Below are 17,702 nucleotides of genomic sequence, written 5' to 3' on the forward strand. Positions count from 1 at the left end.
ACTCAATTCCCAGTCAGGACACATTTCTTTATCATGGATGGGAGGGGGTCCCTGTTGATCCAGAGTTTGATCTCTCGGGCTGTGATGGGGAGCCCGCAGTGTCAAAAGCCTCAACAGCCATGACTATCTCGGCACTCTGCTCCGCCACCCCCTCGGTGGTGACCAGTGGGAGCCTGCTGAGTGCATCAGCGCAATTTTCGGTGCCTGGCCGGTGCTGTATGATGTAGTCATACGCAGCCAGCGTGAGGGTCCATCGCTGTATGCGAGCTGACGCATTAGCGTTGACAGCCTTGCCGTCAGACAACAGGGATGTTAACGGCTTGTGGTCTGTCTCTAGCTCGAACTGTCTACCGAAAAGGTACTGGTGCATCTTTTTCACACCGTACACACACGCGAGTGCCTCCTTCTTGACCATGCCGTATCCACGCTCTGCCTCTGAGAGCGACCTGGAGGCGTAAGCCACCAGTTGGAGTCGGCCGTCATCATTACCCTGCTGCAACACACATCCAACCCCGTAGGATGACGCATCGCATGTTAAAACCAGTTTTTTTTTTTAAAAACAGGGGTCATACAAAGTCAACAGTTTGTTGGAACACAGCAGGTTCCTCGCCTTATTGAAAGCCCGTTCTTGACAATCCCCCCAAAACTATTCACAACCTTTACGGAGGAGCATGTGTAACAGCTCCAACAATGTGCTTAAGTTCAGCAGAAACTTCCCAAAATAGTTCAAAAGTCCCAGGAATGATCGCAACTCCGACGTGTTGCCGGGTCTGGGCGTCCGGCGAATCGCCACAGTTTTTGATTCAGTGGGCCGGATCCCGTCTGCAGCAACCCTCCTGCCCAGGAACTCTACCTCTGGGGCCAAAAACACACACTTGGTCTTTTTCAGCCGCAAGCCTACCCGATCCAATCGGCGTAGCACCTCCTCCAGGTTGCGGAGGTATTCCTCAGTGTCTCGACCCGTTATAAGGATGTCGTCTTGGAATACGACCATTCCAGGGATGGACTTGAGCAAGCTTTCCATGTTTCGCTGAAAGATAGCCGCTGCCGAACGAATGCCAAACGGGCACCTGTTGTAGACAAATAATCCCTTGTGCATCGTGATGGTGGTCAGAAGCTTGGAATCTTCAGCCAGTTCCTGAGTCATGTAGGCCGGTGAGGTCCAGCTTCGTCAACAGCTTTCCACCTGCCAGCTTTGCAAAGAGGTCCTCCGCTCTCGGGAGCGGGTATTGGTCTTGCAGAGCCACTCGGTTGATGGTGGCTTTGTAGTCGCCACAAATCCTAACCGAGCCATCTGCTTTGAGGACGGGAACGATGGGACTTGCCCAGTCGCTGAATTCAACGGCTGAAGTTATGCCCTCTGAGCAGCCTGTCCAGTTCACTTTCAATTTTCTCTCGCATCACGTACGGCACCACTCTGGCTTTGTGGTGCACTGGTCTGGCATCCAGAGCGATGCGTATCACGACTTTAGTGCCCTTGAACGTTCTCAACCAGGTTGAAAGAGTGACTCGAATTTTTGCAATACCTGCGAGCATGAAATTCGCTCCACGGATGAAATGGCGTGCACACCCCCCCCATTTCCAATACATCTCAGCTAGCCAACTCCTCCCCAAAAGCACGGGGCCATTTCCCGGAACAATCCAGAGTGGCAGCCGTGTCTGTAATCCATTATGCATTACCACCAAGTTTGCACTGCCCAGCACTGGGATGATCTCTTTGGTGTACGTACGTAGCTGCGTATCAATGCGTTCCAGTTTGGGCCTGCTAGCTCTGTGTGGCCACAGTCTCTCAAATTGTTGGGTGCTCATAAGTGATTGGCCAGCTCCCGTATCCAGCTCCATGTGCACCGGGATGCCATTCAGTAAGATTTTCATCATCATGGGTGGCGTTTTGGTGTATGAGCTGTGGACGTCAGCCATATGAACTCTCTGAACTTCCAGCATCCATGGTTGTTCTCCAGGCCTCATCCTGCATTGCAGACCCCTTGTCTGGTTCCTCTGTCTCACAGACTAGCCTCGCTACTGCCTTTTTGCAAATCCTGGCCAAGTGTCCACTGACGTTACAAATCCTACAGGTATAAAGCTGGAACCTGCAGCTTTTGGCAGTGTGTCCACCCCCACATCTCCAGCATGAGCTGAGATTGCTATTAACAAAAGGACTATTCCCAGGCATTCCTCGCTGATGACCCGTTTGGCTGTTTCTAAGCATTCTGATGGGGGGGGTGTTAATGGTCCCATCACAGGATGCATTGTTCCCCACGATGGCGTGAATTGCCGATCCCCTTTCCATTGTCCCTGTTGCGGGCCCACCCTGTAGCTTGTTGCTGCCTGGGCGGTGTCGAATGTCCCTTGCCTGCCTGGGTGGTGTCGAATTTCCCTTGCCTGCCTGCCTGGGCGGTGTCAAATTGCCCTTGCCTGCCTGCCTACCTGGGCGGTGTCAAATTGCTCTTGCCTGCCTGTGGGGTTCTGTATCACTTTTACAACATTAACTCCCTGGTTCATCGCAACGTTAAAACCAGGGCGTAAATTAGCTTGGTCTCCTCTTCCCTGCCATAAAGGTTTGAGCTATCAACACCGCCCCTTCTAAAGTCAGGTCCTTGGTCTTTATGAGCTTCCTGAAAATGCCGGCATGATTAATGCCCTCGATGAAAATGTTCCTTAACATCTCCCCCCTGCAGGAATCGGAGAACTTAGAGACTGGCCAAACGCCGCAGTTCCACCACGAAGTCCGAGACGTTTTGACCCTCCCGACGCCGGAGAGTGTAGAACCGGTGCCGGGTCATGTGTACGCTACTTGCCGGCTTGAGATGCTCACTGATCAGCTGGCTGAGCTCTTCGAAGGACTTGTCCGCTGGCTTTTGGGGTGTGAGCAGGTCTTTCATCAGCGCATAAGTCTGTGGACCACAGCTGGTCAGTAGATGCACCCTCCGCTTGTCAGCAGCTGTCTCTTCCAGCCAGTCCTTTGTGACAAAGCTCTGCTGGAGTCTTTCCACAAAGTCGTCCCAGTCCTCACCCACACAGTAGCGTTCCTCTGTGCCACCAGTGGCCATCCTCGTGGTTTGGTGATTCCCGTTTCTCGTCGCCATATGTAGTGTCTCTGCACCTTGTTGCAAACTCACACGAGGCATGTATATATCAGACACGGTCACTCTGTGACCTTCACTTTATTCCCAGGACCAAGGAGTGCTGACCCTGGGTGAGACCTCCCCTTTTATACCTGGAAACCCAGGTGAGGAGTGTCTCCCGCAAGCTCACCCCCTGTGGTCAGGGTGTGCATTTCAAGGGTACAGGTACAGTGTGCATGAGTTACAGTTACATAACTATTGTCATTGCAAGATGGCGAAATACATGACATTTGCCTCATTTAAAAAAAAATCTGAATCTCAGCATTGAAATTTTCACTTGATCTAGCCTCAGCAGCTTTTTCAGGGCAACATATCTGTTTTAACCCCCGCACTTCCCATTCTCGTCAACTTGGGGGGTTAAAATCAGCTCTTTAGATTCGTAGAGTTTAGAAACTGATTTCTTTTTTTTTAAATAAATATATAATCAAGCTCAGAAGCTATTAAATGATAGAAAAACGTGTGCAATTGGCACTACACCTTTGCTCTACAAGATCACAGATTTCCAAATTTTAAAAAAAGGCAATGACGCAGGAGTCTTGTAATTCCCTCTCCAGCCCTGCCCAAGTGTTTAATCACCAGTTTCATCACAAAGGTATATTGCATGCAGCTTGTAGACCAACAGTAAACAGTGACCCGCTTCAATGAGCTTCACTAAGAGGGCTGTTAGATGATGTGGCAAACAACTTTCAACCATTCTGCTGCCAATTGAAGGAAAGGCAGGTGATTGCAATGTATGCTATCCAACTGGTTTTTTGAGGGAGATAATTTTGAGACCTATTTAATGACAGCGTACACTTTTAGATACAAGCTGTGCAAAGGCAGCAGAGTGCTGTCTTCACAATAAGTTTTTAAAACTCAGAATATGGGTTATTTTCATTTAGCAGTTCGGTTTACTTAATTGTGAGCAGGCAGTCTGAAGTCTTTAATTTAGCTTTATCTGACCTTAATTAAGATGCATTTGGTACAAGTAAAAAGTTGTGCAAACACTATAACTACAGTATACCGTCTTACATACAATTCCCCCGATGGTATACATTGGGAAGCTTCTCTCAAAATACAAGTTGCGATATTCCTTCAAGATTGAATGATAAATCAGGACATTGTTCAACTTTTATATTTTCGAATAAAAAGTTTATCACAGTCATTAACATCCAAAAAAAGAAAGACTGCGCAAGGAATGTGTTCCCATTTCACAGAGGTCAGCAAACTGACACTGAAGGTCTGTTGACAATTTTTGGGTCATGAACTGACTGACAACTGAAAAATGTAACTGGCTTCACAGGAGAACGGGATGTGAAATATGTCTGGGGAAAAAATAGTGTAGAGCTGCACAGCTCCCATGGAACAAGTACTACTCCAGGGAGATCCACAGTGAATCCCCACCAGTGGTTTTCATCTAGCATTTACATTTAAATACACCATTCTGCGAGTGAAGCACACCATCCAGTCTGAAACTAACTGGAAAGGTTTTCGACTATCCTAATGACCAACCATGTCTGCCCATTCCCCCCAGCCACCCCGCCCCACACCCTCAACCCCGACCCTCCACGGCCTCGAAATTGTCAGACTGCTTGTCCGACATCCAGTTCTGGATGAGCATCAATTTTCTCCAAATGAATATTGGGAAGACCGAAGACATTGTTTTCAGTCCCTGCCACAAACTCCGTTCCCTAGACACTGACTCCATCTCTCTTCCAACGTCTGTCTGTGGCTGAACCAGACTGTTCGCAATCTCAGTGTCATATTTGACCCTGAAATGAGCTTTTGTCCACATATCCGCAGCATAACGAAGACCGCCTATTTCCACCTTCGTAACATCAACCGTCTCCGCCCTTGCCTCAGTTCATTCACTGCTGAAGCCCTCATCCATGCCTTTGTTACCTCTAGGCTTGACTATTCCAACGCATTCCAGGGTGATCTCCCACATTCTACTCTACGTAAACTAGAGTTGATCCAAAACTCGGCTGCCTGTGTCCTCACTCGAGCCAAGTCCCGCTCACCCATCACCCATGCTCGCTGGCCGACATTGGCTTCCGGTTAAGCAATGCCTCGATTTCAAAATTCTCATCCTTATTTTTCAAATCTCTCTATGACCTCGCCCCTATTTCTGTAATATCCTCCAGCCCCACAACGCCCCCCCATCCCCAAGAGATGTTTGCATTCCTCTAATTCTGCCCTCTTGAGCATCCCTGATTATAACAGCTCAACTATTGGTGGCCGTGCCTTCTGTTGCCTAGGCCCCAAGCTCTGGAACTCCCTACCTAAACCTCTCTTTCCTCCATCAAGATGCTCCTTAAAACCTACCTCTTTGACCAAGCTTTTGGTCACCTGCCCCAATTTCTCCTTGTGGCTCGGTGTCAATTTTTTAAAATCTCAATGCTCCTGTGATGTGTCCTGGCACGTTTCATTACATTAAAGGCACTATATAAATACAAGTAGTTGTTGTTGTTGTTTGGCACCAGCTCCAGATTCTCTTGTATCCAGTGGATCCAGTCATTCCTCAAAAATCAGGTGAGGGAAAAAAAAACAACACCCACTCCTCTCTCTGGGCCAGGCAAGTGCTGTTTGTTCAGCCACCCTTATTCAACTATAACTGGAAACAAGTGTGACTGCTTGAAATCTTGAATTTAAAAAAATGTTGAAAAATACACAGCATCTGAACAAGAGATTAATGTTTCAAGTGCAAATCCTTCAACAGAAAGCAAGAACGAATGAGGGTGGTGGAGGAGTCCAGGAGTCCAGAACAAGGGGCAGAACCTTAAAATTAGAGCAGGGTCATTTAGCGGTGATCAGAAAACACTTCTTCACACAAAGGGTAGTGGAAATTTTCAACTCTCTCCCCAAAAAGCTGATGATGCCTTTGTTACCTCTATACTTGACTATTCAAACACACTTCTGGCTGGCCTCCCACATTCTACCCTACATAAACTGGAGGTCATCCGAAATTCGGCAGCCCAGGTCCTAACTCGCATCAAATCCAGTTCACCCATCACCCCTGTGCTCGCTGACCTACATTGGTTCCCAGTTAAGCAACACCTTGATTTCAAAATTCTCATTCTAATTTCAAATCGCTCCATGGCCTTCCTCCCCATGTCTATCTCCTCCAGCCTCCCAACCACCACCCAGATATCTGCACTCCTCCAACTCTGCCATGTTGAGCATCCCTGATTATAAATCGCTGAACCATTGGTGGCCATGCCTTCTGTTGCCCCAGCCCTAAGCTAGAGTTCTGTCCAAGCGTATCCACTTCTCCACCACTCTTTTCTCCTTTAAGACTCTCCTTAAAACCTACCTCTTTGACCAAGCATTTGGTCAGCTGTCCTAATTTCTCCTTATGTGGCTCGTGTCAATTTTCTTTTAACTTATAATACTCCTTTGAAGCGCCTTGGGACGTTTTACTACATTAAAAGGCGTGTCAGCACGGTCACTCACATCAACGTTCTTTCAGATATCAGCTCCTCACGTAAGAGTCTTGCAGCTATGTAGCCACCACGGGCCCTTTCCTGCGGTCTGGAGGGGCTCGTGGGCATGGTTGCATAGCCAGCCTGATTGTCTGGCCCTAGGTCAGCATCCAGCCTCTCGGCACCCTCTTCCTCTCTCTAAGGTGGAGCATCAGTCCCTTCTGGCAATTCTTGGTTCCCCCTGATAGCCAGGTTGTGCAGCATGGAGCACACGACCACAAATTTACCGATTTGCTCAAGGTTGTATTTTAGCTCCCCTCCAGAGTGGTCCAAACATCTGAAGCGCTGCTTAAGCATAGTTATTGATTTCTGGACCACATTGCGTGTCTCTGGCTCCGGTTGTATCACTTCTCGGCCTCAGTGTGGATGTTACGCAAGGGGGTCATCAGCCAGGTGGCTAGGCCATATCGGTCATCACCAAGCATCCAGCATTGTCCTTGTGGCTGACTCTTAAAGATGTAAGAGTCAACGCTTTCACGTGAGAATGTGTAAAGAAGGGTTGCGAATGTGGTAGATGGATAGAGAATGTGGCAAAAGGATGGAGATAGGGAATCATGGGAAAATAGCTAAAGAAATGTCAAGATGCAGACAACTGCAGAATCGACAGAAAAAAAAAAGGGTTACCAAGAGTGGAGGTTGAGGTTAAACACGGGTCATGAGAAAGACGCAAGGCGGCACAAAGAAAGAAAGCAATCCTAGATAGGAGGGGAAAAGTAATGGCTTTTACTGATAAGGAGGAAGGGAAACTAATTGGGTTCTTTACTGATAAGGGAAGACAGTGTAGCGAAGCTACAACTAACCTGACCCTGACACCAGCCCTAATTAGGAGACTTTCTTGCCTGCCATTGGACGTACTCGGGGGGGGGGGGGGGGGCAGAAAGAGATTGGATAGACCAAGTGCTAATCAAATGTGTTCTGTTTTGAAAATGTATAACTGTTGTTGTGTTGCGCTGAAAAGAGGCTTGTTCGGAGGAAGGTAAACAGGCTCTGATTGAGAGTGTCCCTTTGTCTTGACAAGTCCCGGCCGGAGAATCTTCAATAAAGGTCCTTTACAGAAAAGGCAAGGTGTTCACATCAGTGTAGTCGCTGAAACAGATTGAGGGACAAAGAATCCGTATTAACACACGCAGATGTGAGCCTCATCGAAGGTGCCCCTGACATTTGGCATTCACTGCCAGTATGATCTGGTTGTGGTCGACAACCAATTGGACCTTCAGGGAGTGAAATCCTTTACTGTTACGAAAACGCTCTGGCTCCTGAGAAGGTGGCCGCATGGCGATGCTTGTACACTGTATAGCTCCTTGCAACCTGGGGAACTTAGCAATGCGGTAGAATGCTCCAGCCCCGTCAGTCTGAGCCTCCGTGGTCATGGGGAAGCGAATAAAGTCCATCCTTCTCGCGTACAGGGCCTCCGTGACTTGTCTAATGCAGCGATGGGTTACATGGTGAGACAGAGGACAAATCTCAACCGCGGAGGCCCGAAAGGAACCGGATGCATAGAAAAACAGTGCCGCGGGTGACCCTGACCTCGACCGACACTGATGTCCTGATGGCAGGCTGCATATGTGGCCTGATGAGCTCACATATTTCATTAATCACCACCTTGTGGAAGCGCAATCTCCGAAGGCAGATGTGGTCGGAGACGTTGAGATAAGATCTCTTTTCCCTGTACGTGCGGGGTGTGTATGTACTGGTCCTCCTAATTCTTACACGTCTTAAATTGGGGACATAATGATGTGCATCACACATTGAGCCATCTGCACTCTGCAGCATCTGCATATTAATCGATGCAGGCTGAGAAATGGCTGGCCCCATTGCAATGAAAGTATAATAGCGATTGATCAGAAGCAATAATTTCCTCACTAAAATACACCTAGAGTAAATCCCCAATAGTCCAGAGTCATAAAATATGTCTGTTGAGATGGTCGCTTCACCTGGGAAGAACTCGAGAGTCAATGCAAACCCCCTGAAGTTGAGGAGGTCTTTTGAATGAAGCGACCTGCGATTTTAAAAATGGTAGCCACACCGCTGGCTTTAGTTCAGAACAGTTCCACATTTTATAGGCATTTTTTTGGGCGAATGATATTGTGGGCGATGTGTGCGCGAGGTGGTAAAAGTGACGGTGGCAATCTCCTGGACGTTAGTTTTGCCAACTGTGGTCTTTACGACCAAACAAAATGGGCTGGCGGTATTATTGAATCTCGGCGTCAATTCTGTGCGGAAAGTAACGTTGGGTGATATTATGGGCGTTCATTTCGCCCACTCTGATGATTCTGCCTAAAAAAAGTGGGCGGGCAGTATTATTTTTTCCCGGCGTTAAGCACATGGGGAAAGTAACGCTCGCCGATAAGTTTCCATTTTGTGGCTAAATGAGCGACATATGGGCGTTATACGTCATTTCAGTAGTAAAATAGATGTTAAGTGGGCGTTAAGCATGCAAAAAACATCGAAAGTCTAGCCACATGTGACTAGATGGAGTTAAGATAAAGATCAGCCATGACCTAAGTTAATAGCAGAACAGGCTCGAGAGACTGAATGGTCTATTCCTGTTATTGCAACCTCATGCACCCTGTCTAATGGAATGGGTGAGCTTCAACAATCCCAATGGTGTTTTCTCACTTTTCTCTGCTCATGTTTGTATCTCTCTCTTTCAGACGATGGTCGTTCTGCTGTGCATTTGTGACGTTTTCCCACTTTGTCCTTTGTACACTCCAAACATCTCCACTCACAAACGGATCATGTGGTGCGAGACAGAGCTGTACAGCTCCCTGAAATCCCAGCTTCAGTACCTGGTCTGTGCTGATTGAGCCAATCTCAGACAGCTGCACACTTGAAAATGTCAGTTGAGGGCAGCATTGAACGAGCCCCTGATGCTTGTCACATTGAAATGTAGGCATCAGCAGGGCAACGCATGAAGGCAAGCTAGCTGAGAGAGGTGCTGGAGGATGACTGGACCATTGCAACATTATCCGACTGCCACTCGCCAGCACAGGAGGCGCAAAAGAACTGGGCACAACTAGAGGCTAATTGATGAGCAACGTTTCTGTAGAACGGCAGCAGTTCGTCAATTTGTGCCTCGTGCCCTTGGGAAGGGCTCAGGTTCCCAAGGTTTAAAACAAAAACAATGACTGGTGTTCTTTCTCATTCATACTTTTTGGTATAAGCTGAAACATCTGAAATTATCCACAGAAATTGTTTGAGCTGAAGCATGAATATCAGGGAAAATATCTTCACTTCATCTACACGTTCAACCAAGTTTACTGTAATATCTCGTTGGATGCCAGGTGTGGAATGTACCCAACATTATAGGATTAATAAATTAAGATTACAAGCTCCTCCTCTCGCCCCCCCCCACAGAATGATTTATATGCATATTGACACCTGGCAAAACCAGTTGGATGATGCAACTTTTTTCAAAAAAAGGGCCGAAATTTGTAGTCCTGCTGATGGCAAATCGGCAGCATTTGCTGTCATTTCGCCTTTGAAACGGAGCGCAACTTCAGGATTTAGTGCATGCGCAGCCTTACGTGGAAATCCTGAATGTTGCAGTCTGTCATTCACAGCTGCTCCACAGGCTGCGCTGTGCCACCCTCCCCAACCAAGCCGCCAATCAATGAAAGCGGTCATATCATGGAAACTGACGGAAACTTTGACTCTTCCGCAGCAATGGCGCTGTTAAATACCCCATTAAAAATGAGACCCTTTTGGATTTGGTGTAACTGGGGTTTTAACAGCGTATTGACTGTTAAACAAAGCTTATGGCTCAGAAAACCTTGTTTTAATTTTGTGGAGTGTCAAATTTATCCATTTTAATAAAAAAATAAAATTAACCAAAATTGTAATAAAAAAAATTACTAATCTTTATTTCAGGTCTGCCTTTTCCCCCATGGAAGAGCCCTAATCTTTGCTTTGTTCTCTCTAACATTTTTTTAAAGTTAGAATCAAAGGAGCTTACTCACTTCCTGGTTTGCTGTCTGAGAATTGTGTGTTTTGATTGGCTGCTTAGACAGCTTGTTGACGTCACTGGGAATCCCTATTAACTTGTGTTGATTTCAATTACGTGTCGGAAAACCCGAACTTCTCACCACAGAGATCGCGAGACCTTTGTGCAAAGCTTATGTCGGGACCAGCGGTGAGCACGTTTGCTTCGCCACTGACCATAAATTACGGTCCATTATCTGGCTGCGAACAGGATAGAAAGTTAGAGATAAGTACTGAAGGAGGAGGACTGCGCTATTGGGAGATGCCGTATTTCAGATGAGACATTAAGCCGATGCCTGTCTGCCCTCTCAGGTGGACTGAAAACACTCACCTTTGAGTCAGAAGGCTGTGGTTCAAGTCTCATTATGGGCTTGACCACAAGCTAGGCTGTCACCTCAGAACATTGGCAGAAGTCACGGAAACAAGCCCTGCCTACCCTCTGGACAGAAGACCGAACTCTTATTTTACACAGCATTGTGCTACATCTCTCAAACGTGCCAAAGCACTGTAAATACAATGATTGTTCAGTGGAGTACAGCCAAATTTGCTGATGATACAAAGATGGGAGGAAAAGCAATGTGTGAGGAGGACACAAAAAAATCTGCAAAAGGACATAGACAGGCTAAGTGAGTGGGCAAAAATTTGCCAGATGGAGTATAATGTTGGCAAGTGTGAGGTCATGCACTTTGGCAGAAAAAAAATCAAAGAGCAAGTTATTATTTAAATGGAGAAAGATTGCAAAGTGCTGCAGTACAGCAGGACCTGGCAAAAGGATAGATAATATACAAGTACAGCAAGTGTTCAGGAAGGCCAATAGTATCTTGGCCTTTATTGCAAAGGGGATGGAGTATAAAACCAAAGAAGTCTTACTACAGCTATATAAGGTATTGGTGAGGCCACACCTAGAATACTGCGTGCAGTTTTGGTTTCCATATTTACAAAAGGAGTCTGTGAGTCAGAGAGGCCTACAAAAGGCCGCAAGGTCGGGAGGTGCATCGCTGAGTCGGGAGTCCGTGAGTCAGAGAGGCCTACAAAAGGCCCAGCTTGTGCAGCTACAGGGAGAAGGCAAAAAAGAAGTAGAAAGAAATAGAAAGGTGGCGTCACAGCCAAGGGGGTAAGTGATTGGTAAGTAGTTTTTCTTTTTTCTCTTCTATATCAGTGAGTAACTTTTAGCACTGTTGTTGCCAATTTAAGTTAATCTAAGGGTTAAGTCATGGCAGGCGAGCTCGGACAAGTGTTATGCTCCTCCTGTACTATGTGGGAAATCAGGGACGTCTCCAGTGTCCCTGACGACGACATGTGCGGGAAGTGTATCCGCCTCCAGCTCCTGACGGTCCGCATTGCGGAATTGGAGCGGAGGGTGGATTTACTCTGGAGCATCCATGATGCTGAGAATGACGTGAGTAGCACGTGTAGCGAGTTGGTCTTACCGCAGGTAAAGGCTCCACAGCCAGATCGGGAATGGAAGACCAGCAGGAAGAGCAGTGCAAGGAAGGTAGTGCAGGGGTCCCCTGCGGTCATCCCCCTGCAAAACAGATACACCGTTTTGAGTACTGTTGAGGGGGATGACTCATCAGGGGAGGGCAGCAGCAGCCAAGTTCATCGCACCAGCAGCCAAGTTCATCGCACCATGGCTGGCTCTGCTGCACAGGTGGGCAGGAAAAAGAGTGGGAAAGCGATAGTGAGGGGATTCGATTGCAAGGGGAATAGATAGGCGTTTCTGCGGCTGCAACCGAGACTCCAGGATGGTATGTTGCCTCCCTGGTGCAAGGATCAACGATGTCTCGGAGCGGGTGCAGGACATTCTGAAAAGCGAGGGTGAACAGCCAGTTGTCGTGATGTACATTGGTACCAACAATATCGGTAAAAAAGGGATGAGGTCCTACGAGACAAATTTAAGGAGCTAGGAGTTAAATTAAAATGCAAGACCTCAAAAGTAGTAAATTCGGGATTGCTACCAGTGCCACGTGCTAGTCAGAGTAGGAATCGCAGGATAGCTCAGATGAATACATGGCTTGAGCAGTGGTGCAGCAGGGAGGGATTCAAATTCCTGGGGCATTGGCTCCGGTTCTGGGGGAGCTGGGACCAGTACAAACCGGACGGTCTGCACCTGGGCAGGACCGGAACCAATGTCCTCGGGGGAGTGTTTGCTCGTGCTGTTGGGGAGGAGTTAAACTAATATGGCAGGGGGATGGGAACCAATGCAGGGAGACAGAGGAAACAAAATGGGGACAAATTAAAAGACAGAAAGGAGAGGAGTAAAAGTGGAGGGCAGAGAAACCCAAGGCAAAAAACAAAAAGGGCCACTGTACAGCAAAATTCTAAAGGGTCAAAGTGTAATAAAAAGGCAAGCATGAAAGCTCAGTGCCTCAGTGCAAGGAGTATTCGGAACCCAGGAGAGGGCTCTGAGCTAGTTAGAGTGGGTGAGAGCTCAGATGAACAGGACCCCAAGAAAGAATGCAAAAGGCATGAGGCAAGAGAGCAGAGTAGCACTGGGGTAAGTGTAAACCACAAGGTGATAGGAAGGGACAATAGGTATGAATATAAAGGGGCTGCAGGATGGGTCAAAACTAAAAATCATGGTTTAAAAACTAGGATTAAAACACTACCTAAATGCATGCAGCATTCGAAATAAGGTAAATGAGTTGACGGCACAAATCATTACAAATGGGTACGATTTGGTGGCCATTACAGAAACGTGGTTGCAGGGTGGCCAAGACTGGGAATTAAACATACAGGGGTATCTGACAATTCAGAAAGATAGATAAGAAGGGAAAGGAGGTGGGGTAGCTCTGTTAATAAAGGATGATATCAGGGCAGTTGTGAGAGACGATATTGGCACTAATGAACAAAATGTTGAATCATTGCGGGTGGAGATTAGAAATAGTAAGGGGAAAAAGTCACTGGTGGGCGTAGTTTATAGGCTCCCAAATAATAACTTCACGGTGGGGTGGGCAATAATCAAGGGAATAATGGAGGCATGTGAAAAAGGAATGGCAGTAATCATGGGGGATTTTAATCTACATATCGATTGGTCAAATCAAATCGCACGGGGTAGCCTTGAGGAGAAATTCATAGAATGGATACGGGATTGTTTCTTAGAACAGTATGTTACAGAACCTACAAGGGAGCAAGCTATCTTAGATCTGGTCCTGTGTAATGAGACAGGAATAATAAACAATCTCCGAGTAAAAGATCCTCTCAGAATGAGTGATCACAGTATGGTTGAATTTGTAATACAGATTGAGGGTGAGGAAGTAGTGTCTCAAACGAGCGTACTATGCTTAAACAAAGGGGACTACAGTGGGATGAGGGCAGAGTTGGCTAAAGTAGACTGGGAACACAGACTAAACAGTGGCACAATTGAGGAACAGCGGAGGACTTTTAAGGAGCTCTTTCACAGTGCTCAACAAAAATATATTCCAGTGAAAAAGAAGGGCGGTTAGAGAAGAGATAACCAGCCGTGGAAGGAAATAAAGGAGAGTATCAAATTAAAAACCAATGCGTATAAGGTGGCCAAGGTTAGTGGGAAACTAGAAGATTGGGAAAATTTTAAACGACAGCAAAGAATGACTAAGAAAGCAAGAAAGAAAGGAAAGATAGATTACGAAAGTAAACTTGTGCAAAACATAAAAACAGATAGTAAAAGCTTTTACCGATATATAAAACGGAAGAGAGTGACTAAAGTAAATGTTGGTCCCTTAGAAGATGAGAAGGGGAATTTAATAATGGGAAATGTGGAAACGGCTCAGACCTTAAACAATTATTTTGCTTCGGTCTTCACAGTGGAAGTCACAAAAACCATGCCAAAAATTGCTGGTCACGGGAATGTGGGAAGGGAGGACCTTGAGATAATCACTATCACTAGCAGGGTAGTGCTGGACAGGCTAATGGGACTCAAGGTAGACAAGTCCCCTGGTCCTGATGAAATGCATCCTAGGGTACTAAAAGAGATGGCGGAAGTTATAGCAGAGGCATTCGTTATAATCTACCAAAATTCTCTGGACTCTGGGGAGGTACCAGCGGATTGGAAAGCAGCTAATGTAACGCCTCGGTTTAAAAAAAGGGGACAGACAAAAGACAAGTAACTATAGGCCGGTTAGTTTAACATCTGTAGTGGGGAAAATACTTGAAGCTATCATTAAGGAAGAAATAGCGGGACATCTAGATAGGAATCGTGCAATCAAACAATCATGGATTCATGAAGGGGAAATCATGTTTAACTAATTTACTGGAATTCTTTGAGGATATAACGAGCATGGTGGTTGGAGGTGTACCGATGGATGTGGTGTATTTAGATTTCCAAAAGGCATTCAATAAGGTGCCACACAAAAGGTTACTGCAGAAGATAAAGATACGCGGAGTCAGAGGAAATGTATTAGCATGGATCGAGAATTGGCTGGCTAACAGAAAGCAGAGAGTCTGGATAAATGGGTCCTTTTCGGGTTGGAAATCGGTGGTTAGTGGTGTGCCATAGGGATCGGTACTGGGACCACAACTGTTTACAATATACATAGATGACCTGGAAGAGGGGACAGAGTGTAGTGTAACAAAATTTGCAGATGACACAAAGATTAGTGGGAAAGCGGGTTGTGTAGAGGACACAGCGAGGCTTCAAAGAAATTTAGATAGGTTAAGCAAATGGGCTAAGGTTTGGCAGATGGAATACAATGTCTGAAAATGTGAGGTCATCCACCTTGGAAAAAAAAAAACAGTAAAAGGGATTATTATTTGAATGGGGAGAAATTACAACATGCTGCGGTGCAGAGGGACCTGGGGGTCCTTGTGCATGAAACTCTTTTTGGAGTTTATCTGCAAAACAAAAAACATTAAACCGTGCCACCCGACCTGGGTGACACACCAGACATTTACAAGGCCCTTTTTTTTTTCTCCTTTTTTTTTGGTGTTTTTCTTTTTTTTGGGCACCAAAATCACAATTTTTCCCCAGTGCCCCCTATAAAAGGGAAGGGGGACACTAAAAGCACCGGCAATTAAAACAAATTAAACTTTAAAACGTAAAATCAAATTAAGATTTGGTTGCCGGGCATGATGATGCACTCCAGTCCCTCCGGTGCCCACCTCTCGCGGAAGGCCGCGAGTGTACCGGTGGACACCGCATGCTCCATCTCCAAGGACACCCTGGACCGGATGTAAGAACGGAAGAGAGGCAGGCAGTCAGGTTGAACGACCCCCTCGACCGCCCGCTGCCTGGACCGGCTGATAGCACCCTTGGCCGTGCCCAGGAGCAGTCCTACGAGGAGGCCTTCAGACCTACCCGCTCCCCTCCGCACAGGGTGCCCAAAGATCAGGAGAGTGGGACTGAAGTGCAGCCAGAATTTCAGGAGCAGCCCCTTCATATAATGGAACAGGGGCTGCAACCTCGTGCATTCAATAAAAACATGGAACACGGACTCCTCCAGACCGCAGAAATTGCAGGCGGCCTGGGAGTCCGTGAACCGGCTTAAAAATTTATTGCACGGCACTGCTCCGTGCACCATCCTCCAGGCCAAGTCCCCGACGAATAGTGGGATCCCAAAAAGTTAGTTTGCAGGTGCAGCAGGTAATCAGGACAGAGAATGGAATGTTGCTTCATTGCGAGAGGGATGGAGTACAAAAGCAGGGAGGTCCTACTGCAACTTTATAGGGTATTGGTGAGGCCGCACCTGGAGTACTGCGTGCAGTTTTGGTCACCTTTCTTAAGGAAGGATATACTAGCTTTGGAGGGGGTACAGAGATGATTCACTAGGCTGATTCCAGAGATGAGGGGGTTACCTTATGATGATAGATGGAGTAGACTGGGTCTTTACTCGTAGGAGTTCAGAAGGATGAGGGGTGATCTTACAGAAACATTCAAAATAATGAAAGGGATAGACAAGATCGAGGCAGAGACGTTGTTTCCACTGGTCGGGGAGACTAGAACTAGGGGGCACAGCCTCAAAATACGGGGGAGCCAATTTAAAACTGAGTTGAGAAGGAATTTCTTCTCCCAGAGGGTTGTGAATCTGTGGAATTCTCTGCCCAAGGAAGCAGTTGAAGCTAGCTCATTGAATGTATTCAAATCACAGATAGATAGATAGATTTTTAACCAATAAGAGAATTAAGGGTTGCGGGGAGCGGGCGGGTAAGTGGAGCTGAGTCCACGGCCAGATCAGCCATCATCTTGTTGAATGGCGGAGCAGGCTAGAGGGGCTAGATGGCCTACTCCTGTTCCTAATTCTTATGTTCTTACGTTCTTATGATATACTTGCTTTGGAGGCAGTTCAGAGAAAGTTCACTAGGTTGATTCCAGTGATGAGTGGGTTGGGCCTCTACTCATTGGAATTCAGAAGAATGAGAGGTGATCTTATCGAAACGTATAAGATTATGAGGGGGCTTGACAGTGTGGATGCAGAGAGGATGTTTCCACTGATGGGAGAGACTAGAACTCGAGGGCACGATCTTAAAATAAGGGGCCGCCCCTTATGAGGAGATGTGGAGAAATTTCTTCTGAGGATTGTAAATCTGTCGAATTCGCTGCCTCAGAGAGCTGTGGAAGCTGGGACATTGAATAAATTTAAGACAGAAAGAGATAGCTTCTTAAACAATAAGGGGATAAGGGGTTATGGGGAGCGGGCAGGGAAGTAGAGCTGAGTCTATGATCAGACCAGCCATGATCTTATTGAATGGCGGAGGCGGGTCGAGGGGCCGTATGGCCTACCCCTGTTCCTATTTCTCATGTTCTTATGTTGTTATGAATATTGCATCGTTGGCGGTGCCATCCTTTGGCCTGGATTTTGTGGTCAGCTGCCGACAGACAATTCATGGGCTTTTGAATAACAACTTACGGTATTGAGAAATCCTTTCCAGCGCAGCACCCGCCACAGGTGATCTGTGGCATGTGAGAACTGGACAAATAACAGTGTTGCTCTTCAACCAATTAGATTGAAGAATCCTCATGAGGCACACAGAGCCGAATTTATTTCATTGTTAAAGCATTTGCAGAAAGCGAAATAAAGTGAGGGAAAGAAAGATGGGATTGAGAGAGAGAGAGAGAGAGAGAGAGAGAGAGCGCGAGAGAGAGAGAGAGCGAGAGAGTGCGAGAGAGAGAAAAAAATTATAATTTTCTTTTTTAAATCTCCAACAATAATTATATTTT

The 17,702-nt window shown here is 46.7% G+C and overlaps 1 protein-coding gene across 6 annotated transcripts in view; it reads right to left on the reverse strand.

Annotated features, from left to right (window-relative positions):
* Positions 1-17,702, reverse strand: part of slc12a7b (solute carrier family 12 member 7b) — a 385,059-nt gene that overhangs the window by 255,062 nt on the left and 112,295 nt on the right. Inside the window, exon 1 of one of the 6 annotated variants that reach the window (XM_070880506.1) lies at positions 6,418-6,441. The exons of the other annotated variants lie outside the window; for them this stretch is intronic. Within the exon in view, the coding sequence (XP_070736607.1) occupies positions 6,418-6,433 (16 nt within the window). The 5' untranslated portion in view covers positions 6,434-6,441. Of the gene's footprint in view, positions 1-6,417; positions 6,442-17,702 lie in introns of those variants that run through there. 6 annotated transcript variants of the gene reach the window in all.

This window comes from Pristiophorus japonicus, chromosome 5 (assembly GCF_044704955.1).
Source record: "Pristiophorus japonicus isolate sPriJap1 chromosome 5, sPriJap1.hap1, whole genome shotgun sequence".
Taxonomy (NCBI): domain Eukaryota; kingdom Metazoa; phylum Chordata; class Chondrichthyes; family Pristiophoridae; genus Pristiophorus; species Pristiophorus japonicus.